The sequence below is a fragment of the Mixophyes fleayi genome, chromosome 8 (genome assembly GCF_038048845.1).
Source record: "Mixophyes fleayi isolate aMixFle1 chromosome 8, aMixFle1.hap1, whole genome shotgun sequence".
Lineage (NCBI taxonomy): Eukaryota > Metazoa > Chordata > Amphibia > Anura > Limnodynastidae > Mixophyes > Mixophyes fleayi.
In genome coordinates, this window is record NC_134409.1 from 136,122,295 (window position 1) to 136,149,206 (window position 26,912).

General features: G+C 40.3%; 1 protein-coding gene across 4 annotated transcripts in view; it reads left to right on the plus strand.

The window, feature by feature from the left end:
• The window catches only part of RAD18 (RAD18 E3 ubiquitin protein ligase), a 181,043-nt gene that overhangs the window by 76,857 nt on the left and 77,274 nt on the right, over nt 1–26,912 (plus strand). For all 4 annotated transcript variants that reach the window (XM_075183735.1, XM_075183738.1, XM_075183736.1 and 1 more), the window contains 2 exons: nt 2,299–2,359; nt 18,949–19,062. In XM_075183735.1, coding sequence (XP_075039836.1) covers nt 2,299–2,359; nt 18,949–19,062 — 175 coding nt within the window. The remainder of the gene's footprint in view (nt 1–2,298; nt 2,360–18,948; nt 19,063–26,912) is intronic.

Here is a 26,912-nt window from a genome sequence, read left to right on the forward strand (position 1 = left end):
GACAAACAGATGTGTCCAATTTACTGTGTGTGTATGTATATAGATAGATACACTATATATAGTATATATGTATTTAGTCCAATAATCTATATTCTAATCTAATGTTTCCATTCAAGACGTCACATTTAGATTTATGTTGAGGTTTTATTTTTTCGAGTGCAGAATTTTAGTTTTATATGCTATTGACACATCAAGTAAATGTTAACATAAGTATAAGATAACACCTGTGTAAAGAAGCCTATTGTAATATTTATGTACATAAATTTATGCTGAGAAACTTCCTATTTCTAGGATTGAAGTTTTTTTTGTTTCTTTTTATGAAATAGGGACAATACTACTAGGCGAATTAGAGACCTGGCCAAATTTCAGGATGCCTAAAATGTCAGATTGATGTAATCTAATTTTTTTTTTTTTTTTTTTTCCCCGATGAGTGACTGCTACCCCGGGATTTAAATGAAATGCCCCCTTCCTCTGGCTGAATGTGGGGAAGATGAGGACGTGTTAATTTTTCTTTTTCTGCCCGGCGCACCCCTCTCTTGACGTTACTTTGTAGAGCAGGCCCACTGCAGTTTTATACGTCACTGACGGCTCTCGTCCTCTGGCTGCAAATATTTTGTAGCCCGCCCACTTCTCTCTTGTTAATGCACAGACACCCTAGAGCAGCGTTGGCTAACATGTGACACTCCAGGTGTTAGGAAACTACAAGTCCCAGCATGCTTTGCCAATATATAGCAGCTTATTGCTGGAAGGGTGTGCTGGGACTTGTAGTTTCACAACACCTGGAGTGTCACAGGTTAGCCAGCACTGCCCTAGAGGGAGAAAACAAAAGCATTGTGCGCTCTCGCCATCTAGATTGGTTACTCGGCTATGCCTGGCGGTCTTTCCAAACCATTCCCGCTTGCGTCAATGATTCTTGGCTAAGACTGGAAGATTAGTGGTACGTTGGGGGATGGTAGTGTCAGACTTGTTCTGTATTTATACACCTGTTATATGGAGACATGATGAGAGGAAGGGAAATCAATTCTCCTTTATTTCTTGTACTGTTACATTAAGCTTAATTTATTTCTGCAGGTTGCATTCAGTATTTATCAGCTCAAAGCAAAGATGTGTTTATTAAGACTAATGAAAATACAGAATATACATTGTTCTCTGCGGTGTTCTGTGTAGAGACAGACTTTATCTACATGCTATTGTCACCGGGGGAATGTATCTGCAATGATTGAATATATTGAAATGAATTTATGTTTACTCACAATATGCGGAGAAAGCTCCTATTCTCTGCAGTGCTGTTGTTTGTCAGCATTGTAAAGCGCTATAAAAATCTGTCTGGTGTAACACCTGCCCCTCTGAGCAATCAGCGGATAGAGAAGCAGTATGTCTTCCTGATAGTGTCAATTAATACGTCTTTGTGGCTGTATCCTGCCGGACTGGACAAGTCGGGTTGACATAAGTTTTGGGGCTAATATTTCAGACTTGTAATGTCACTACATGAAATGTTCTGAGCAGTCTCTATGTACAATCCCTTTTCCTTTCTATGAAAACTTAATTATCCCTTTTTTTTATAGATTAGCATACGAAGGTATTTCGTTTTATTAATTGTTATGGGGAAAACCTTTTTTAAACATCACCCGTTTTACTGCTGGAATGACGTAGCAGTTATCGGTCATTACTAACAAGTTTAAAGGGACAATATGTTAAAAATACGAGACGCAGTGTTTTTTTTTTTCTTTTTCCCCGGTGTTTTCCTTCATGAAGATTGAGGATCAGTCCGCTGTTTATTGGGCAAGTGTGTGTGTGCGTGCGTATACTCAGTGCGCTCTATTTTGTCTCATTGGACAAGTTGAATCAATGTACATGAAACAGAATACACCTGGAACCAGCAAAAACACAAGGATACATATTCAATTCCCCTTGAGGTCAACGTTTGGTATATTTTTAGCCTCCAGCACTTGACCTGCGTTTACACCGTCAACCAACATTGAGAGGTGTCCCAAAGGCTCAAACACATTGGAGTGGACATACAACGGTTCTATAAATGCTGTTCTGCCAGTCTATGCATTATGTTGTCCACCTCTGGTGTACAGAGACCAGTTGAACGCTGCCTCCGAGGGGCCCACATGGTTATCACGCTCTAACTTATAGCTTAAAATAACTTTCTTATTTTACATCTCTCATCAATGACTCTTATCTCGTACTGTCAGGACTGTATACAACATTTTATATATGTTTTGGAATAACTAATTGTAGAATAGTTCTTATTAATATGACATATTTGTGTTCTTTCCCCCCCCCTCCCAGGGTATGACTTTCAGTAAGAACCAGAGCGAGGAACAGATAGACACGATTCTCCAACAATACAGTGAGTGATAACATTGGAATTATCTCTGATTTTTCTGTTTTTAGACACAATGGATGGAATCCATCTGCTTCCCACCTCTGTACATCTCCCTTACATTGATTGTTCTCTGAATAGATGAATACAGTGTTTCAGCCGTCTATATTTTCCCCGCAGAGCCTTGTCGCTAGGAAGCACATTAACTGATGTGCTTGGGAAGAGCGAACACAATGTTCTTTCTGAAAACACTCGGTGCCCCAAGTGCTCGCTGATTGTGAGAGTGGCTCAAGCTCCGTATTAGCGCAATGTGCTATTCTGTACTGGTATGTCTACCTGTTTCCACGTCGCTAAAAGATAATTCCACCCAGAATTAAACATTTAGAGACTGTAAGTACCACATTGACGGAGAAATCCTCTCTTGCTTCGGCAGATGGGTTTTAAACTAGTTGAGTTGTCAGAGCTCCTCCTTCATGAACTTTGCATTCTGATGAATGACATGGGGGGAGGGGCTTTGACAACCCAGCTAGGAGTTTGAAAACACCAGTCCATGCAGGGGAGAGAATCATTCTGGAATCTACCAGGTCTCAGGACAGGGGCTGTACTTGAAATTGTCATGTTTCAATTTTCTCGCCGAATATCACTCCGACTACAATTGATTTTGGGTGGGGCTGGTCTGTGTTATTTTGTGTGTTCTGCGTAGAGTACCACTTCTTTATTTAGTAAATTTGTCTGGCGATTATAAGAGTTGGGAATGAGGAAGGGCTTGTTCTAATGGAGAAGAGTAACTAGGATTATGCACAACTATTGCAGAAAATAAAAATGTAATTTTCTCCTGACATCCTACCCCGGTAGTATCATCAGATAGAGAAGCTGTAATGACATGTTCAGCAGAGCAGCAGGCGGTATCTAGGTAAATATCCAACCGTTACTGGCATATTCCTCCTTCCCGCTGCTCGCTCACCTGCGGCGTCTCACACAATAAAGAGCATTTTACAGGTGTGTGTGGCAGACAGTTACTTGTGTCTGACACATCATAACGGCTGCAAAATTAATGAAGAAGAACTGTGATTTTGTCATACTGTTTATGTAGACTATAAATAGATCTCAGTGGGTGTGATGAAGTCATCCCAGAATCTGCTCGGTATAAATGCCAAGTACCTGACTGGTAATTACTATTTTGCTTTTGTACTAATTTGTGACGGTTTTCTCAAAACACAAACAGATTCTGTGATCTGATGCTTCAGACATAGACCTAGAGGACCGCAGTTTGGAGACAAGCGGCCGACGGCCCATTCTCTGCCTAAGATAAAATTCTGTAAATAGCTGAAAACAGATTTTATTCATATGAGCCTTGTTAGGGAATAAAATCCTCATTTAAAATAGACTTGTCATGCAATGTAGGAAAATCTGATACCACCCAATTAAGCCAAATTATTACTATTCTTGTACTGTTAACTAAGAGAAAAACTACAAGCTAAAGTTTATAAAGTTTTTTTTTTTTTTTTTTTTTTCCTTTTTTTTTAAATAACTTTCCCCAACACACACACACACACACACACACACACACACACACACACAATGCTCTCACCCGCCCGGGCTTCACCCGCTAACGGACCAACACCCTGGAAAACTTTTAAGTGAGTGCAACGAGTGATGCAATTGTATTGAACACACTGATTGGACGAGATGCAGTTTGTTTACACCTATCACTGTGTTTATTCAAATTTCTCCAGAATGTCAAATGACTAGGGGCGAGTACAGTAGGATTTTCGGGTGTCTGTCTCTAGCATGACCACATAGTCTCAGTCAGTGGCTGACAAGTTGTTTTGTTAAAGAGAACCTGTTGTTTATTAAAATAAAATCCTTTTTACATAGTCACTTATGTACTGTGTATGACCTACAAAATGCTAAATCCCCTGGAAAGAGAGTATGTAACGACTCTCCGTGCCAGAGGCTGGCTAGCAAATTTAAGCCGTGAAGTGCGAGACTTTGCTAGCAGCCTATTTGGAACAATTTAAAGAAAAAAGAAAAATGCATTTAGCCCACCATAGGACCGGCCCAGGGGGTAGATGCCCCCTTTTCTTTTTAGACATAAGAATAAAATTGTTGCAGTATTTCAATGTCTGGTTGTTTCTCAAATCAGGTAGAAGTGATAAGATGTGTGTTTATATTGTCACCAAATAAAGCAGCGGATGCAGATGTCACAGGATATCATATTGGGCAGCAGATTCACCCGACATCTGTGCAGAAATTGCTCACAGCTCACTTGTATAATTTAATGAACTCCTTTTGAATGTGAAAAATGTTCAAATAACTCCTGTACCTGCCTGCTAAAAAAGAAACCAAATAAATCCTAATGCAATCAGAAAAGGCTTTACCGTCATGCGTGCGCAATCCGCTCGGCGAAAAAGTTCAATACCTTCCCCTGAACCTGCTCTAATTTAGCAGCCAGAGAGTATTTAGACAAAACGCACGTCGCCTGGTGAGGTTTAATGACAACGGGCCGAGTGTTTCGTTACCACGGTAACTTCGTCATAGTGTTCTCCCCTTTAAAAACAAAAATAAATAGCCTTCTGGCTATATTGACAGACATTGGTGACATCATTGCACAGTGAACAGGAAACAATGAAAAAAATATGTATTTACTTTAACCCATTCTGTTCTAGCCCAGAGGACAACATACACTTCAGCGGTCGCCTACGTCGGTATTATAAAACACATCGGATATTGTGTCTGTGTTACTAAGCTATGTATTGACTTACAAAGGGCCAAGCTTTTGCATTTATATAATTGCAGTGGTGGCTACCGCTATGGGTCTGTGTATTCATATGTTCCACATTGAGGACAATTATGTGGTTTAGATGCTGGATCTCCGCACTACATGCCTGACAAGCGATGTCACTGCTAAGCACTGCCTAATTATCATATATGGCCTACCTCCATCAATAATATAATTCGCTTTTAACTCAACTCGTTTAACACTTTTTTCCCAGGTTAACGCAATGAAAATTCTCCCCCTTTTTGTTTTACTTATTTCCTGAGAGCAGTGTAACATGAAGGTGAATATCCTGCCCACCCCATCTGTGGGCAAAATGCTGTATGTATCGCTATAAGCGCGGCAGCTCTCTGCAGCGTGACTGCCGCAAGTAGTGTATCATTGTCGCAATAGCGTCTGTGCTTTTATGGAACGCGTCCGTGAAACAAAATCTATTCCAATGTCATCAGGAAGTTATGAGGGAAACGCTTGCAAGGCTTTTAAACACAAAAATCATCAACTCTGCCTAAGTCACTGAGAAACCTGCTGTTTGTAGCCATCCTATAAATCTCCACGAGAAATGTCGCTACTTATTATCCTCGTTATTAAGTAACCGTCCAGGCTGAAGAGACCTCTCACATTGAATCCACCTAAGCAGAAGCCTTCCAGGCTGTGACAAGTCATTGCATAAAACCTCTTGACAGATCTGCTGTGAACCCATATGGTCTATAGCAGATACTGCGAACATAAAGAGGGTTTGGTAATTTTAGGGAACTTTGTGTGACGTCTTTTTAACTTTGCAGAAATTTGGATTTGTTGATCACTTTAGCATTGATCTTTTGCAGATCTAGAACTGCTCTTGGAAACGACCAAGGAGGCTAGAGATTTCGGGAGGTATTCAGTGCCAATATCTGACACTTTTTTTCTTCCCCGATCCGCCCTTCAAGTCATAAGCCGTAAGCGTCATTTGTGTTCAGACATGAATTGTGTGCAATTTTGTTCATTGGCGTGAGCTCCGTTTCTGAGCTATTTCACGCAAGATACTCTGCACAAAGGAACTTATGACTGAAGATGAATCGGGCCGCATTTTTTTTTTTTTAATCTGATCTGATAAATCTTGTGTAAATTGGTTGGCTGGAACTATATAAGACCAGGAGACTCTATGAATAAATTAGAGATGAGCGGGCTCGGATTCCGCTAATCCGAGCCCACCCGAACAGTGCGGATCCGAACGGGATCCGAGCACTGTTCGGATATTTCCGGCGGGCAAAAAAATGAAAACGAGGCTCCGTCGTCCAAGTCTCGCGTCGAATCTCGCGAGGGGTGGGAGGGAGGGCCCAGAACAATTCCATCTTGTACCTTTTTTTTTTGGCATTATGTGCTCAAGCTACCTCGGTGCAACCTTTTGGCCTAAAAACAATATTGTGGGGTGTTCAGAATAGACTGGAAATTAGTGGAAATGATTGATATTGAATGTTATTGAGGTTAATAATAGCGTAGGAGTGGAAAAAAACCCACAAAACTGGTTTTTAGCACTTTTTATGTTTTTTTTCAAAATAAATCCAAAACCTTAAATCCGAACCAAAACCTTTCGTCAGGTGTTTTGCGAAACAAATCCGAACCCAAAACCTCAAGCAAATCCAAAACACAAAACACGAGACACCAAAAGTGGCCGGTGCACATCCCTAGTATAAATTGATTGACTTGTGGAAGCAGTAGCAAGAGCCGTCTGTATATTATGGATCTCTAGTGGCGACGTTGGTTTCAAATGTGAAAGTGTTTTGTCATCACAGAGAGTGGAGCGTTATCAAAATGAGTCATGTGACACAGGTGGGCGGAGACTCCTTCCTGAACTCCCAATCAGTTGCCAGATGTAACTTCGTTTCTCGGTTTTGGCAAAACCGCCCTCGTGCGTTTTTGGTTTTGGAGTTTTTAGGAAAAATCCTAAAATATGCTAAAATCACATTTTTGCTCTTTTTTGTTCCTAAATTATTATTAACCTCAATAACACTAATTTCAAGTCATTTGCAGTCAATTTTGACCACCTCACAGGTCACAATATTATTTTCATACACTTTCGGACAAAGACTGCAGCGACCTGGCTGGATGGTAAGCGACAGAGCAATGACACAAACACACGGCAGTTCCTAGCACATCTAGGACACATTGGCACACAGCAGTGGTAGAAAAGAAAAGTGGTGTAAGATGAAATTGTCCTTGGGCCCTCCCCCCCCCCCCCCCCCCCCCAACGTTATGTTGGATTTTGAAAAGGAATCCAAAAATCCCGAGATCCGACGATGTATCGATGACATTTTGTCTCGTTTCAAGGGAGCGCAAAAGTGGTTCTCTGATCCCCTATGTTCAGGTGTGTTCGGTTCTCGAGGATCCGAGCCTGAGCATCTCTATTTTGCCTAAAAAAAAAAAAAAAAGTCAAAAAACAATGTGTGTGTGTATATATATATATATATATATGTATGTATATATATATGTATATATATATATATATATATATATATATATATGTATGTATATATATATATATGTATATATATGTATGTATATATATATGTATATATATATATATGTATATATATGTATGTGTATATATATGTATGTATATATATATGTATATATGTGTATATATATATGTGTATATATATGTATGTATATGTATGTATATGTATGTATATGTGTATATATATATATGTGTATATATATATATATATATATTTTAGTGTTAATGGAGCTAAATAATCATCAGCATTTGGTATTAGCAAAGTGACAGAGGCTGTGCAAATCAGTGCGTGAATATTAAGAAGGTTTTACCACCAAATTATAGTCTTTTCTTCTCAATCTGCATTTTAATATTATTTGGTTTTATTTTTGCTACAGTTCACTGTTCTTTAGTTGAAATGTTTCATGTGTGGATAATGGAGATTGAGGCTCTTGCAAAGTGTTGCCTATTCTTTGAAAGACCTGAAAGTGAAATATTTTGTGGCATTTCTAGAAAACTTGCAGAACATTTTTCCTCAATCACTTGACTTTGTGATCTGTTGTATCTTCAGCCGGATCTACTTTATAGCCCAATAAAGAAAAGAAAATTATGTATTCCTACAAAATGCGCAGAATTAGTCTGTTCCTGTGATACATTGTTGCCGCTCGGATCGGTGACCATTTATGGAAAACTATTTTTAATTGGGACGTAAGTTTAAAATGCTGTTTTGCTGCCCTCTCCTGTATTAAGGATTTGCAATCTTGTATATTAATATTCCGTTTGTTTTCATTCTCTGTAATGTCACAGAATGATTTACAGTGTGGGGCTTAGAGCACTCGTGTGGAATGTTTGAAAGTGCAGAAAATAGTGAATTATTAATTAATTTATTTTTTCCCCCTGCAAATTGTGTTACCGTTTAATTATGCACTCAGCCTTAATAGCCGAGTCAGAACACGGCAGCCAGTATAACACAATCTCTTCATTACAGACCTCTGGGTGCAGATAGTGCCATTTGTTTAAGTGATCCTCTTACAGAGAAGGCCTCCAACATTTCTTAGGTCTGGAATTATAATCAGAATGTAGTTTAGTACATCTGCTTTACCCGTCTTTAATGGGCTCTCTGGCATGAATAAATCTCAGTGGACAGGCCGCCTGCATCTCCGCACAATCCAAAGACAAGAAACGAGGGTTTTACACTTATTTGTAAACAACACATTCCTGTGCTTTGGTTAAAGCCAGCAATAAAAAGAGGGTTTTAGATGCTTGAACGCCACTTAATCGTCCTGGATCCAGCCATGTGAACCTTTGTTTATAGAAACTCCCATACTAGAACAGATGCTTGTGTAAAGTCCAAATATCCTTCTCTCTGGCCGTTATCGTGCACTGAGTATCTGTAAGAAGGATGAGAGGGCTGATATATTATAGAAGCACTCCCTAAACTATTATAAAACATATTCTGAATACTAACATTATCCCTGAGAAAATCAGACATCTGGGTTGTCATTTTGGAGTCCTCAGTAGTTTTATCGTTCCCTCCCTGTTTAAGTTAGACCTCTGGAATCTTACTACTCTCTCTTTCAATTGGTTATAAATTCACAATAATATAAGAGGTACAGACCCAGTGAGCAGGACCTGGGTGTTTGGATCTGTGAGGAGAACAAATTAATTTCTGTTTAGTTCTGATGAAATCCCAGAGATTATCAGTATAGGCGCCGCGTTCTGAAATGAGCTAAGTGCGAGAGGGAGACGGTTTCTGCAATAGCCGAGACTGACCCAATGTTATTTCTGTGCTTCATAGGCTATTCTGGGATTTGCAGTAAATCCCCTCCTATTTATTTTGTTTGCCAGCGATATAACACAAAAGATACGTGATTGATCTAACTGCATAGTTTATGCTCTGAGTGCTGCATTAAAGTGGACGCTGGCATTTCGTGGGCTGGTATTCAGCCTAGTCCTGGGAGATGCCAATGGTTATATTAGTAGTCAAACTAATAAATATTGTCTACAAATTATATAGATTTTAGTTCCAGTCTGATTAGAGCATCAGGTTTGAGATCCTTTTTTTTTTTTTTTTTAACTCTTTTTTTTTATCCTTACTGTTAAATTTGAAGGTTTCCTGCTTTAATTCACTACATAACAGGATATTTAGAGCTGGATAAAAATGCTACTAGTCCATTAGATTCTTTGTTGCCTGTTTTTTAGTGTAAACTCTATAATGTGAGCGGATGCACAGTCTCTCAGCACAACTGTTACATTGTTGCATCAAAGACAAACGTTGTTCAAAGTAAAAAGGTTTTTGAAAGAAAGAAGTGTACAGTAAGTCTAATGAGCTATTTTTTTAAGGATTAACATTTCTGTGTAGGTCCACAATTTCAGGAATTGTATCATTTGTTTGTTAGACAATTTATATTTCCCCTCATTAAAGCTCAGTAGTATAAGAGTACAAATAGATACTGTGAAAGGAAAGGCTTGTTCTATCACCCTGATGTGTGGGGATCACTATGTGTCCGCATCCTATTATCACTGGTGTCTATTCACCCCCTGTCCGGCCACCTCTCTGTGGTGATGACACAGTCTGGGCTGGGCAATTTTATTTGTCGTGTTCCTGGACCTATATTATGGTTGCTCTAGCTTTATGGCTTGGAGTGTTTTCTTACTGAAAAGCCCATTTGCTGATGGTACCGATACGTCCTTATAGTCATCAGCCAATTAACCTACCAGTATGTTTTTAGAGTGTGGGAGGAAACCGGAGCACCCAGATGAAAGTTACGCAAACATGGGGAGAACATACAAACCCCTCACAGATAAGTCCCTGGTCGGGAATTGAACTCCTGACCCCAGTGCTGTGAGGCAGCAATACTAACCAGTGAGCTATAGCAACCTGAAATGCCAAATACAAATACAATTTTCAAGTGTTTGTGTTCCTTAGCCCACTGCCCCACACCTGATTTTTCACCGATAGAAGCAGAAGTCGGTGGAATCTTGTACTGCCGTATGCTGCGTCCCTAATAAGATACAAGTTGTGCACTCGGCCTTTAGTTGATTGTGTAACACACCTGTTTTTGTCACTATTGTCTTAACAAGGGTTTTCAGTTAGTTTTTTTTTTCCACCGTAGGACCGTCATTAGATTGATGTTATTTGGTACTCACCTGCATTAGGTGTATAACATGTAGCGCTTTCTGGTACCGTAATTTAGCTGCATCTGGCTACAATGTCTGCTGCTTTCAGAGCCCTTTAAAATGATAGTTTCCTTTTCTTACGCTAAAATTCCATAAATGAATGCGAATCCCATGGGACTCACAGGGGTACCTAATAATCTCGCCATTAGGGCACGTGGGAGCCACTGAAGTAAATGTGATGACAGCATCTTTATATCACAAAGCAGGCTGTTTCCTTCCCATCTATGTACCTGAATTGTGAGTCCTACAGCAGACTTTCTGCCGTAGCGCTTTGTGCTTAGACTCAAACAATTTCTTAGTCTTCATTATCTTCTCACTGAGGAGCATGCTAATTCTAATGATCTTGTAATGGAAGAATTATTGCTTCGGTGTCTCTACGGCCATAGAACCAGATCCCACTATGGTGCGTTGATTAAATCCCTGGGGCGACGACAGAAGCACTGAAAAGCCACAGATGTAAAATTACAAAAACAAAACAAAAAACGCACACAAAACAAATAAGAAACGAGTCGTCTGTGGTCAGGAATGTGGCGTGTCACCAAGGCACCGTAAATCACATCTATAAATGTGTATTAATTGTTTATGAGTGCATCTGTGAACTCTTATAAAAGGACCAAAAAAAATACTTCTCTGCTTGATCATGACCATATTTCACGATCACTCATAACAATAAAAAAAAAATTCACATTTCCCTTTGGTAACATTTCACATCTCATACCATTAATGGAACAATTTGTTTGTTGAGAGAGTAGGGATCTTCTTGCATGTGTGGATTTCAGCCCAAATCTCCGCAGACCAGCACAGGAAATATTCCTGGGCTCTTCTCTTTAACAGATGCGTTTAATTCTCCCTCCCTCTAAATGCTGTTTTGGCCGCGCAGGAGAAATCCCAGCAACGGGGCACGTAGAAAGCAGGATCATAATGATGTGCAAGTCTTCATTTCTGTCTTTATATATCACCTACATAAATTGCAGCGCTCTACAGGGTATGATTATTCATATCAATCCCTGCCTCGGTGGAGCTTTACAATAAAAATTTCTCATCCGCAAGCACGTGCCAATTTAGTTTATAAGCCTAGCAGCTTGTTTTTGAAGTGTGGGAAGAACCTAGAGCATTCAGAGGAAACTAATATGACATTATTAAAAGACACATAATCTAATATTGTTTGTTTTCCTGCACACATGGTATGTTTTACTTGTATGTAGGAATATCTACAGCTCATTCCCTGCTGTATTTTTCTCCCCACTTTACACACACTCTGTTACTTTCCATTTTTAGACATCGCAGTGGATCACATAAAGGAGGAATTTATTTCATTAGTGTAGCCCCCCCTTTCCTGTAGATCAGCTGGGTGTCTATGTAAATTGTTTTGTGACCTGTGGTGTTTACATTTATCTCAGTTAGCACAGTGCCTTCTCCTTGGTCAGAGTGCAATAGGCTCTTCGTTGGGTAGTGTTCTTGACAAGTAACACCAGAGGGAGACCAAGGAGCCCTCCACCCCCACAGGCACACACAGAGACAGCAATAGGCAAATTGGTCTTTGAAAGCCACTCCGGCACTTATATTGATTGGGCGCGTGCTCTCAAATGATTTTCATGTTTGATTAGACTTTATATATACTAAAAAAAATAATTGAATATCTCTTTATATAGACTGTAATTTAAAAGTATTCCTTTAAAACAGATGCAATATAGTAAATGTACAAAAATACAATGAATACCTTAACCTTTCTTACCCCAGCCAAGAGGTACCTCTTCCTTTAAATGCTTACTTGCAATTATTTTCCAGCTGTAATAATGTCTAGCAATAGTACTTTCTAAACTCAATTCATATCCACTAACTTAACTGAATTCTATTGCTTAATGTGCATATATTGATGTATAACATGTTAAGTGGTCTTATGAGGAAATTAATGACAAGCAAATAACTCTCCACTTCCAGAATAAAGTCGCTGGTGTCGGTTTCCCTTAGTTTCGTCAAACATAAATCTCTTTTAATGGTGACAATCTGTAGTATCCCTCACTTTTTCTGATAAGTACAGTCTCTATTCTGTCTGTATCCCGGTGGAATATGACTTGAAGTTAGGCGTGTACACACTTTCCTCCTTGTCTCGTCCTGTTACAGAGGCCCAATCCTGCAGTGAGCTATCTCTCCTCTGTACTTCATTGTAATGAATGTCACTGGTCTGAGGTAAATGTTGTTGTTTAGTGCAGATATTCACAATATATCTGTCTGATCACTAACTGACTTTCCCTATCACTACCCCTGATAATTTGTACACCCCTTTGCAGAACTTTGATAAATTATCTTCAGTCCTCCCCATCAAGTACCTATCCACCTAATAACAATACTCACCATACACAGTCCCATCAAATAATAAATAAACAGGGGTTACTTATCCATTTAGATTCCATTTTCTCCTCAGACTTCTCACAGGAAATTTCAGTTGTTTCTCTCACAGGACAGGGTTGACGAGTCTGACCGTGCTCTCCCTCTTGTCAGAGCTGACACTCTTCTATCCCTCCCGGATGTTTCCACCAGGGCTTTTTCTGCTGACATGACAGGTTTCTCTGCTAACCAGGGACCAACTGCCAGCTTTAAGTCAATCCACTCACACATAATTGTCACTTTTCCCTCTGTCTTTTATATGTAATGCGATTGGATGAGAGTTGAACACATAACTTGTTCCCCGTCTCCAACATCCAATCATTTATGCACCTTTTTTTTTATTGGCCGCAGAACTGGATTGGATGTTAGCCGACCATGTGACTCTTTCTGGCTCTCATGGAACTGGGAACCGGTCTCTTAGACTGTTAAGCCCACTGCTTTCAGTCTGTTCATTGACTCCTGTCTGATGCACTAAATGCAAAGACCAGCTTTTTAGTGCAAGGATTGGTCCAGCCACCTCGTCGTACCCCTCTTTTTGGGTGTAAAGCACATCTCCTCTACACATCTGTATGAAGAGATGAGCAATCCATATGTAACCCCTATTTGATGGGTGTTTGTTGTTGTAGGGTGTCCTGCTTGGTCAAACGTCCATCTGTATCTCCGTCTCTTCCCTCCCGGGGTGTACGGGTCAGTCTGATCACACAGCGAACCCCAACACATGTATGTGTGAATAAAGATGAAACATGGGTGGCACAGGTGCAACTGATGAAAATAATGGGCGCCAGATCATATTTGGACACATAAATTATGTTTATATCCAGTCTCTTTACATCTCAAAACACATTGCAACATCAATGAGTTGCTCACATCTGCATTTTGCACTCTTTATAATCTTAACTTCTTTAGGCTTAAGCTAGGTACCCACTGAAGAATTTTTCGACCGACGTGTTATCTACAACGATTTTACCAACGAGTGAAGGTCCGATCGCTTGGAAGATTCATGCGTACACATTAGACACGTTTTAAACGATTGATTTAAAGGCTGACCGGCCGGACAGCGACTTTTAACAGCCATATTGTCGTGTTTAAAAGATTTGGATTTCGTACACACTGAAACAAAATATGTGGTCCCTGTCGCAATGTCCCCAAGAAAGTTGAATAATGGGCCGAGCATGTTCATTAAGAAGCACCCAAAAACTCTTAAAAGGAGATGGAAACACATGTTCTTCATTCATTCTGTAACATACTTGTTTACGTATAGAGGCAGACATATGCAATACACATAATGCAGTAGACGGCTACTATTGCTCTACCGTTAGAAGCACCTAATTACCAATTGACTGACATGCGGACACCACACCATGTGGGAGGAGGTACAGGTATCTGTAATTTACATACACACGTCCCCAATGGAGTCGCAGCTCGAGGAACTATCAGCAGCTGGTCGTGGATCGATTGGAAATTTATGCACATTACATGATCATGAGATGATTGTAATGAGATTATTAAACAGTACGACTAACCAAATGAACCAACAATCGGCACTTTGGAGTAACTTTCCACCATTGTGTATTTGTATACACGAAGCCCACATCCGAATGAACGGTCCTATGTCTGCTGATTTGCATAATGATTGGACGAAAAAAGCTTCAGTGTATACCTAGCCTTAATGACTGTCAGGTTTTGGTTCAAGAGCTAACACTCATCGTGGGGTTGCCACTCTCTGTTTCGCTTGTCTCCTCCTGCACTGTAGCTTTTGGGTAACTGATCTGTTTTCACCTAATTACGTACAGTACTCCCCTCTATTATGTTTCTCAATATATCTGGGCTATACAGATTTTGATGAAGATTTCACATTCCCATTCTTCCACGATCTTTTTACCAATTCTACACTTGTTAAGGTTCCTTGATGTCGGGCTCTCTCGTTGTCGATGCTTGCTCTGTATCTATAGATCAGGCACGGGAACCTGGTGTGTTCCGATATCTTCATTGCGGCACGCTCTGTGAACGAGACGTTGCTCAACTCCACACTGAACTGACTGCAGCCATTCACGCCTCACTTTTTGTGGTACCCTCTCCTGTAGGCTCTAAAGTCTCCACTGTGTGACCCTGAAACCCCAACTTGTTCGTTTTGTTTTACATTTTTTATTTTTACATCATTGAACTTTACCGAAAACCTTTCTTCTAAACCATCAATGTCATTCGACCATTTTAGTTTTCCACAAGGAATATCAGAGAGCAAGCTGGATCTAGGTGAATCTTTCAAACATATCCCGTTATTGATAAAGCCACATATCATCGGCCAAACAATTTAGGTCACTTTGGAAACTTCACTGGAGACAGAAAACTTCTTGGTTAGGGGGGGTCCTCTGAATTTGAAGTCCAAGGGAAAAGGCCCACTCTGTTCATTTCTCATTAGCAGATATGGGACCAAATTGTATTTTAGCAGTGTGTTTTCTTCATTCCGATTACATAATTAGCAGTGCCAGGAAACATACGGAACAATATATATAGTTATGACATGGAGTAATAAAGCAGGGAAAATATATTTTATTACTGAGAGTCTAGGTGCAGTGAAGGCTTTTTAATTAGAATTCCAATTGCTGACCCCATGAAATTTGTGATTACTGCAGCAACAATATACATTTAAACACCCGTCTCTGCAGATCGACCAAACAAAATGTCAGCTGGGGATTTCCTCTGTGGAGAAGCAGCGTGTGGCCTTCGTTTTGTGTTCTCTTTTTTTTATATTGCAAAATACTTCAACTCATCTCCCAATCCTTTCATCCTGGTTTGCTGAAGTGCAGACTGCTTGCAAAATCTGCTTATTAAGTCTCGCTGAGAGGAGGAAAAGTAATTTTGTTTTTAAACGAGAGAGCGCACAAAAGTACTGCCAGAATTGCCTGTGCTGCTGGGGTTATGGCTGTGCACCGCAAGATTTCGACTGATCAAATGCACAGAGGCTCTAAATCCTAATGCTCGTTTCTGACAGCACAGATCCGTGTTTAAAGGGAATATATCCTCTTTAAGTTTACACAAGCGTATAAAGCCAGCCTGCCAAGGAAAATGGATCGTATTCATGAGTAGCAATAACGTACTCTTTTTGTTTTCCTTTTAACTGAACAATCATTCTTTAAAGTTTTTTTGTTACGCAGGCAATGCCCCTTTTCCCCACAATGGCAGTGAAGTGTATAAATAACCGCCATCTGCCATACTGTCAAACACCTAAATGGAGAAACGGAAAAATCTAAGTTGACCGCTGTAGGTGCTTATTAATTTAAATGGCACCCATTGATTCTTACAGGACCTGTCGTTCTACGCGCAGTGAAAGCTGGCGTGTAGTGGACCTAATCAATATTAATAAGGCGGCATTCTCAATGACATTGACTTGGCTAAAGAAATCGAAAGGCGACTGGTTTAAAATAGTTAAAGGCTTTTCGGATGAGTTATCAGGTTTTAACAAAACCACGCTGTTTATGTATATGAATATAAGCAACTTGTCTAAGTACGTCACGTCAGACGATGCTGACAAATCCTTTTGTTTAGTTTTTAATTAAATTGCGCCAATGTTTACTAACCAAAACCACGATTCTGTAAAGCTGGGTACACACTACAGAAATTTCAACCAACTTTTTATGCCGAGCGATTTTACATGCGATCGATGATCCGATCGCTCGGTCCATGGACTGCATACACACTAGCCTTGTTTAGGACTATAAAGGGAAGAGCGGACGTCCCTTTAGCGACTTTTTACAGCCATGTTGTCGTGAGCAGTGACTGTAATTTTGTACTCATTGTTGTGGATCGGTCGGAAGTTTCTACACACTACACAACGGAAACGAGATTGGAGCGAAAATATTAAACGGTACGACCAACCAAATGAGGCGACAATCGTCCATTTGGGCAGACTTTCGACCATCGTGTCACTGCACACACTGACCCGACTTTTGAACGAGCGGTCGTATGTCGGCTGATTTAGCCGATTATTGGATGAAAACTGTGTAGTGTGTACCCAGCTTTAGACTCATCTACTACAACTGGATTGTACTGGAAGGATAGCGTGGAAGGGGAGGACTGGATTGCTCAGTGTCTCACTTATTACTTTTGTGGCACATTGCATTGTCTACTTAAAGGCTTAAACAGCTGATAACAGCGTACAGTAGAAGAGCAATTAATTGCAATACCTATAATTTCCATATATAATGTATTTGGAACGGTGATCTTTTAAAACATGTCACAAAGTAGGAGGACTCTGGAGAAGCTGGAGGCTGTAACCTAAATAGAAAACCGCTGTTGGTAGCAGCATTTGCACATTGTGTATTTGAGACAAAATATCTCCCTGAAGGTAGGATAATGAGAATTGAGATCTCTAGTAATGTTTTTCTGCTAGATGTTCAATATAAGCCTGTCTTCAGGGCAGGTTCATTTATGTTGCTATAGCTTGTACATATTCCTCTTGCACAATTATCAGTGTATGACACCTGTGGCTTGTCTGTAAAGTAATACTTCTGTATATAATCTCATAGGAACATTATTTACTGTCATCTGTGCTTCTGTTACAATGACAATGTACAGCATGTATCTGATACGCCACCGTTACCATCCACGTAGAGAAACCAAAGAGATGAATATAAAGAGCTCCGTGAGCCGATGACTGCATCATAATGGTGGTACTTATAGAGCTCTAGGTTTTGTGAATGGATACGCTCCCATAATTATGTCTCCAAATGTCTTATACACTTCAGTCAACTGTGATGTCATCAGATGATGATCCCCCCCCCCCAGACCAGCTTCACCAGCCTATGGATCTATCACCCCACAAGTCCTCTCAACACTTTTCCATCTCGTCTTCTCCTCTCTTTCCCCCTATTGTGTGCCTGTACCTAGCTCATCTCTTCAGCCTGTCCTCTCCATAGGCACATTCACGTCCACCTCCTACTTCAGACGTGCACTCATCTCGCCCATGCTCAAAAAGCCATATCTTGTCCAAGCCGATCCCCTTAACCATGTCCTGAGTTCTCTCCTCTTGGCTTAAAGCTAACTGAGCGGCTTCCATACATCTTGCCTTGCTCACTCATTCATCCTCCTTGGTCTCTATCGCCATGGACATTGTTGATCATCGTCTTCGCCAGCCTTTGCGACATTGTTCTTTCCTGGTTCTTCTCTTCCCAACCTTCAATCTTTCAAACACTCTCTGAAACCCCACTTTTTTTTTTTTTTTTCCCCCAAAGCCTATTTCTCTCCCCCTATAACTATTTAACCTGGGTTTCATCTGCCACTGTCCCAATCTCCACTCCTACTCCCTCTTGCTCCTCGTATCTCAACATTGCCCACCTCCACCTAGATTGAATCTGATCGACAACAGGACCCTCCTTACCTGTTTCTCATCGACTTTGTGTCCTTGTATATTGCAATCTTATGTACTCTGTCCAGTCCTGAGGATATTTAGGACGCCCTAAAAATAAACGTAATGATGATTTCTGTTTAGAGATGTCCGTTCACTGCTGTATAATGTATATAGTTACATCTCGTATGGGCAGATTTACCCATTTCTCTATAGAACTACATTCCCCATAATGCTCTGCTAGCTTAAAGGCTACGCTGCTCACAAACACTCATTTAGAGTTACCTTTTAAGGACCTCTCTGTTATATTGTTGGTGTTTCTCTGGCTGGCAGAGCATTATGGGAAATGTAGTGCAGTATGGCCGGACTGCTAAAACTATAGCTGGTTGGGATAGAATTCACATTCGTTTTAATTATTTGGTTCGGTTGACCGTAATGACTCTTTGTTACAGGAAAGCAGCACAACACGGAATTTCAGCAGCTGATTGAACAGATGAACCACCGGTGGAAGACTTCTAAGGGAAAGAAGCAGAAAGAGGAGCCTGTGGCTTGTGACAGCGGAGCAGGTGATTGTGTACAGACTTAACATCTACTTTATAGAGAGGTCTATGGGAGATGGATGATGTCCGACCTCCCATCTGTTACATTACAATCCCCATCCTGCTCAGACGCCTGCTAAATCTCACCTGTTGCAGGTATAGCTACTGTTTGCTCGTAGACTTCTTACCAAAGGATTCTTAAGATTGAAATCACTCTTAGTAAGCGATTTTAATGAATACCTTTCCTACTAGAGTAAAACACTAAATCTATGCTTTTGCAGTAGGATTAAGATCATAAAGATTGATTTCTGAATTGTACTCTGATGATCAAGAATGTCTTGTGATGCATATTTTAAAGTCAATTAATTATATTTGTGTTATTTTTGTCCCATTTTGTTAGTCCTACTAGAGAGCTATTGTTTGTTCCGTCTCTGATAGGCCAGAGCTGCAGTATATGTTTGCGCTATATAAATAAATAGCAGTAATAACATCAGATATATGCTGTCTCTCCCAAAGCCTACCTATATTTTCAACATCACAGGAAATGGTTATACGCATTTGCTAGCGAGCGGAGGGAAAGACTGCGCTGGAGGGGGGTTTTGGGTAATTGGGACAATACAATGGTTAAGATGAGGAATTAGAGAAGTGTGAGGGTTGCTGAAGGTAGAACAGGACTGGATTGTGATACAGGCAGTGGAAGCTGCTTTCGGGGCCACGGGATAGAGGGGCACCGTTGTCGAACTGGTTCCACATCTGCTACAATGGAGCTTTATCTCCTGAGTGTTAGTGAAGAAAGATTACGATGATTACATTGAAACCATAACACTCGGATTCTAATATGTTACTCTTTCAGGAGCCATGTAATATGGATAGTGACTAGAAACGTAGAATTGCACTTTGGCTAGTGGGTATGCTGTTAGAGATTGCCGTGCTATATGTATGAGTAGGACAAGACTGGTATGCATGCGGAATTATTGCACAGCCAAAACCAAATCCAAATTTTCTCCCTACGTAAGTTGTTGCCTGGTAATTGCCCTGAATGGGAGCCTTGCGGAGGTGATTAAGTCTAGTTTTCCAAGTAAGATGTTTTCCTGTTATCGTGACAATCCCGCAAGCTAGTATTTGAGTAGTGATACACTAAGGGGAACTTTAGAGACTGATGTCCTCGGTACACCTCTGTTTTCAGCATTAATTATTCCTGTCGGAATATAGATTCAATGTGAGCATTTAGCGATTCTTCCATTTCTGTAATTAAAGATGACATTTGAGAATTTCCTCCTCCCTTTATCTTGTATAAAACAAAACTGACAAGTTAAAAGGAACATTTTGCTCAAGATAGAACTGTGAACGGATGAAAGAATTTCTTTTATATCATAAAGCATCCACACACGATGTTAATTCTCTATACTTTACAATAATTAGTAACAGTGAACCTCTGTGAGGTAGATGTAAAATTATAGCCAAATGTAATTTCAATATTTGCTATGTGTCTCGCTGGCATGCTGCCAATACCTAATGACATTGGGCAGCACAGTGGCTCAGTGGTTAGCATCTCTGCCTCACTGCAGCGGAGTCATGAGTTTGATTCCTGACCATGGCCTTAGCTGTGTGGAGTTTGTATGTTCTCTCCGTGTTTGCATGGGTTTCCTCCCACAATCCAAAACATACTAGTAGGTTAATTGGCTTCTACCAAATTGACCCTAATCTGTGTATGTGTGTGTGTATTAGGGAATTTAGACTAAGCTCCAATGTACAGGGATTGATGTGAGTGAGTTCTCTGTACAGCGCTGCAGAATTAGTGGCGCTATATAAATAAATGATATAAAAGTTGTTTTCTTGTTTAGTCAAAATTTTTGTCTGCACAGTTGTTAGAGCTTCTGAGAGTGATCCTGACTGTTACACAGCAGAGGCCATTTTGAACAACACAACCAGTGACCTGACTGAGGCACTTTTGGCAGCCATTTTGTGACTTGATGAAGTCAGGACTATGCAGCCTATTACTTTACTAGGAACCAGTGACTATGCCTCGATGACGTCCCAGATATATCGGTCACGCAGCAATGCCAGTCATTGTTAGTAAATACTTAGGCTGCTCTATAAGATCAACCCACAAAATGGCCGCCTCCACTAAATGTAGGCAATGCATTACATTTAGAAACAAAACGAAGAGAAAAAAACAAGCCCATATATGGGCATTTATATTGCCACGCAGCTGGTACCATATATAACAAGGGATATACCGAGCGCAGGCTTGTTTTTTTTTATTATCTGGTTTTGTTTCAAAATATTGCCTTATTGTCATAGCAGCTGTCCATCAAGCCTATTTAAGGCACACTGTGGGTGTGGCTTACATGCCCTTGCTAGATGTAAACCCCTATACCTGGGAGGTGAGTGCATCTGATTTTAACTGCATTTTAATTGTGTTTAAAGAGTATAGGTCAGTGTAGGACCTGCATATAATGAGGTGCTCTAGATGCTGGGATGCAGGCTTAAATGTTTTGATAAAAATTATGAACTAATACCTCATGTTTTCATTTTGCTAGACGCACACAGAAATGTTGTGTAGATATAGTGTATGTCATGGGCAGCACAGTGGCCTAGTGGTTAGCACTTCTGCCTCACAGCACTGGGATCATGAGTTCAATTCCCGACCATGGCCTTATCTGTGTGCAGTTTCTATGTTCTCCTTGTGTTTGCGTGGGTTTCCTCCGGGTGCTCCGGTTTCCTCCCACACTCCAAAAACATACTGCTAGGTTAATTGGCTGCTATTAAAAAAAAATAAAAAAAAAATTGACCCTAGTCTCTGTCTGTCTCCCTGTCTGTCTATCTCCCTGTTTGTCTGTCTATGTGTCTGTCTGTCTGTCTGTGTGAGTGTGTATCTATATTAGGGAATTTAGACTGTAAGCTCCAATGGGGCAGTGACTGATGTGAATGAGTTCTCTGTACAGCGCTGCGGAATTAGTGGCGCTATATAAATAAATGATGATGATAGTGTAATGGATAAGCGCTGACAACTGTCTTTTTATTTTGAATGCATTACATTTATATTACGTCTTTCTCTGGCAAAGGAATTACTTGGGTTATGTGACCTACGCTATCTGTAGGAATGGTACTTATTAGCTCTTGCAGATTAACAAAGAAAAGTTATATAATGGATATGAATTCACCTTTCCTGCTTTTCTAAAGCAGAACTATAAAAGTAAGGGTTACTATCCACCTCAAGGGAGGGCAGAGCAAGGAAGAGATTGTTATAATTGACAAAACATTGAAGGATACAATCATCATATAAAAGCTGCCACAGATAAATGCAAATGTACAAATAATCTTTACTGGATACAACCTAATTATACCAAATGCCACCAATGAAACCATAAAGAAAATATTTCTGACAGTGTGTTTCTGAATTGAGCATTGGGCTGTGAGAGACGTTTGTTCTAGTGTAATTTGTGCGTGGGTAACTAGACCTCTGGAAATACTGTGCTTATCACAACTGTCTTAATTCATTTCACACAAGTAGATTTTGTTGCAGCTGGAAATATTGTTTGTTGTGAATGCACCATTTCAGCTGAAGCACATGACTTAAACACAAGATATAAGTCACATGACCGGTGTCGCCGTGGGAACTTTAGACCGCTGAGTTTTTCTAGTTAGACCAAATTTTCATGTGACATCCACCTAATGCTCTAATTGGTTAGACTAGACTATCCCTGTGATTGTTCGAATATTCTGATTGGTTGCAGGTCGGTCTAGTACCATGATTGTCCTAATGCTCTGGCTGCAGGTCAGTCTAGTTTTGTGATTGTCCTAATGCTCTGATTGGCTGCAGGTCGGTCTAGCACCATGATTGTCCTAATGCTCTGATTGGCTACAGGTCAGTCCAGTTCTGTGATTGTCCTAATGCTCTGATTGGCTGCAGGTCTGTCTAGTTCCGTGATTGTCCTAATGCTCTGATTGGCTGCAGGTCGGTCTAGTTCTGTGATTGTCCTAATGCTCTGATTGGCTGCTGGTCAGTCTAGTTCCGTGATTGTCCTAATGCTCTGATTGGCTACTGGTGGGTCTTTAGCAAATGATTTATCTGTTTCTGTTTAATTATATAATGCAGCAGGCTGGTCTACCAATTATTGTGTCTGTTTGTATTTAGTGTACCAGAGCTGCAGTTTGCTATTAAGCCTCAATCAGCTCTAATTACAGTTTGTTCCTTGCTGAACACTTGCATCATGTCATCTTGTCTTCATCTCTCCTTGTTTGATGCTTTCCTCCCGCCTCACATGAAAGATGTATTTGGACAGGGGAGATAATGATCTCTGGATATAATTTAGTTTCTTTACTTTCGCTTTGATGTGCTTTAAACGCACGGAATGTGAAGATAAACTGCAACTTTTTGAATGAAGTCTCCTCTTGGTCACGTAGGATTCATTTTATGAAGTACATGAAAGGGAGAGGGGGGGGGGGGGTCATCTGCGCCGTTCGGTCGATTGCAACATCTGTCGCTTAGATTTGTGTTGTTTCTTCCCCTGTGCTGTGAGATCTCTTTTCATGTGTGTCGCTCACATCTAGCGATTCATCAAAATATGCCCAGCAAAGACCCCAGACATTATTCTCTCTTTCGACGCGGTGTAGGTTTTCCATAGAATATCCTGGTGATTCATGTCTTCGGAAGCTTTCTCACAGCCCTCTATTCCCTGCTGTCAGCGAGACTTATGGTCAATGATTCTCCATCCGATACTATATGCATCAGTAACGGCACGTGCCAAATTTCCCCCCTCTAGTCTTTGCCCTGGTTATAGAACCTAGCCATACATAAGGGGTGTGAGGACAGGGAAACTTGAGAGCAATTTATCTCTTTGCGAATGATGTCCTCTTCACCCATCGGCAGCCTAGAACATCTATCTCCAGCCTGTTCAAATTTCTGGACCATTATGGTCTCTCTCGGGCTACAAAATCAATATTACAAAGCATGCATAAAAAGGGGTATAGATGCAAGGGAAGACAGTGTAATTTTTCCACTGTATAAATCGTTGGTAAGACCTCATCTTGAATAAGCAGTACAGTTCTGGGCACCTCTCTATAAAAAAGATAATTTGGAACTAGAAAGGGTCCAGAGAAGGGCGACAAAATTGATAAAGGGTATGGAGTCATTAAGTTATGAGGAAAGGTTAGCCAGTTTAGGCATGTTTACTTTAGAAAAGAGGTGTCTAAGGGGAGATATGATTACTATGTACAGATACATTAGGGGTCAATACAGAGAACTTTCATGGGAACTTTTTACCCCAAGGACTATACACAGGACACGCGGTCAACCCCTAAGGTTAGAGGAGAGGAAATTTCACAACCAGCAAAGGAAGGGGTTCTTTACAGTAAGGGCAGTCAAGATATGGAATTCACTGCCAGGGAAGGTTGTGATGGCAGATTCAATAGATATGTTTAAGAAAGGGTTAGACAAATTTTTTGCGGAAAAGTGTATCCAGGGATACGACCGTTAATTAAAATGAAGGATAGTAGTGGATATAGGGTAAACCTAGGACTGCAATATTGTGTCTGGGGGGATTTTCACAACTGAAACAGATTGGCGGTTGCTTACTCTGGACCAATTTCAAATATAAGTGCAGGATCGCAGGAGATCCCAAATAGGTTGAACTTGATGGGCTGGTGTCTTTTTTTTCAACCTCATCAACTATGTTACTAAAGCCAGAAACTTTGTTACTTAACCTACCTAATCGGGAGGGTCAAAACATCATTTCTCAATTCTATTCCCTATGGCAAAATTATTTTTTATTTTATGATATTACCGGCTCATATGAGCCCCTGTGCCTGGGGAATTACTGAAGTCTCTTTAATAAAATCAAGTCAGTTTTTTCTCCTGGCGCCCTCTAATTTTTTCGGAGCAGATCATTGACATAGATAAATATCTTCCCCAAGCGCCTTTACTACTATCAGACTCTTCCTACCAGTTTCCTGTTATCTGAGCTTGATTCCATCCCACAAAGGCTTAGCAAAGTTCATGTGAAATAGTAACTATCCCAGGATCAAATAAGCTCTTCTAAAGAAACTCATTAAATGTGGTGGTAGAGGATTTCCAAACGTAAAGGTCTATTATTGGACTTCCCACTAGAACAATATTGTGACCTTCTTGGCCCCCTGTATTTCTTGAGATGACATTGAGACTTGCTGACACTCATGATGACATTCCTCTCCTACATTTGGATCTTCATAAACAGTCAAGGGGATAAATGTATCAAGCTGAGAGTTTTCCGGCGGGTTTGAAAAACCAATCAGATTCTAGCTATCATTTATTTAGTACAATCTACAAAATGACAGCTATAGGCAACATCTCCACTTTTCATACCTGATAGAAAACTCTCAGCTTGATCTATTTACCTCTAGATCTTCCCTTGTAAAACTATTCAATACTCTGAGTATCTTTGAGCTAAGATCCCACTGAGGCATCCAACCATTTTCTCCTTATATCTTTGGGGAAACGCTGACTTTCCCGTGTGACTCTCCAGCACCTTTCCTCGCACTTGGAATAAATCAGACCTGCTTGTTTTTGATGACCAAGGGGTTTGTCTAACTACACAAACTGTGATTCAAGTTCCCAGACCTGCACCTGAAATTCTTCGAGTATTTTCAGATTAGATATTTAGTGGGCTCTCTACGCCCCCCCCCCCCCACCCCCTTCCTCCATCCCACCTAGCCCCCTGCTGGTTTCTCATTTGAAAAATTATGTATGTCACCCCCCCATCCAAATTGGCATGATTTCCTTTATCTACAGTATTGCTCTTGATTCTGTATTGGCCCCCGGCAGCAGATACTTTTTGTAGACTGCTACTGATTTCCCAGTCATCTTGGCTGGTAGGTTTTTTAATTGCAATATTTTATTTTTCAAAAGTGTGCAGTCCACAAGCAGGTCATGAGTTTTCCACTCCTGGGATTCACAATCCACCTATGAGTAAACCAGGATATTGAACTGATTAGGAAAAGCATACAAAGGTTTTGGGAACAAAGTTTACCTCTGACAGACCACTCTGTAATGCAAACTCAAGCGCTACCAGACAGGTGGTTCTAGGTGGAATTTCAAAATCCCGTCATCTAATTGTTTGACGGAGGAACGTCCAATCAGACCAGGACCTGTTGGGGGTCGTTGAGGACTGTAGTTGAGACCCTAAAATGAGAATGAGAAAATGGTTATGTCCTGTTGCTTCATTAAGTCCTGTAAAGTAAATTTTATTTATTCTGACATGGTCAAAGTGGTGTTCACTAATAATAGTTTGAATTCTTTCATCGTTACTTCGCTTCAGTGCTTAATTCTGCCTGCACATTTCTCTAATAGGACATCTTAAAATGATACGTTTACTATTGTGCTGCTTCAAAGCTGGTGATAATGTTAGCTCAGTCGTGTAAGCTTGATCTTTTTTTATTACCACATTTCCAATCTTCATTAAATGTTTCCGATTGAAACTAGAAAAAAGTTTTAATATATAAAGGTTCTAAAAATTCAATGAAACCTTTGTATTTGAGTTTACTCCAGAGGACCAAACGGGAATTTCTCAGTTGGAGAAAGACAGCTTAAATAATTCTGGAACCAAAAGAGATCGCAAGGTTCTAAAGCAGATTATATTCATCCCCTAATGAGAATTGTTTAAAAACATTTATTTTTTTTTCATGTAAAAATTGAATGCAGCATCCATAGAAGGGAGCTGATTGCTGGGAACCAATTTTCTGGTGATTCGATCAGTGGAGTTTACTACAGGCTAGAAAGTCTCTAGGTCTTGTAAGACCCAGATCATCTCTCCCACACTGTCTCTAGTGTTAGAGAATGCTACAATATGTAATAGGCTTGAAGGTTAATTAAAATTAAAACATGCTTTGTCAATCAA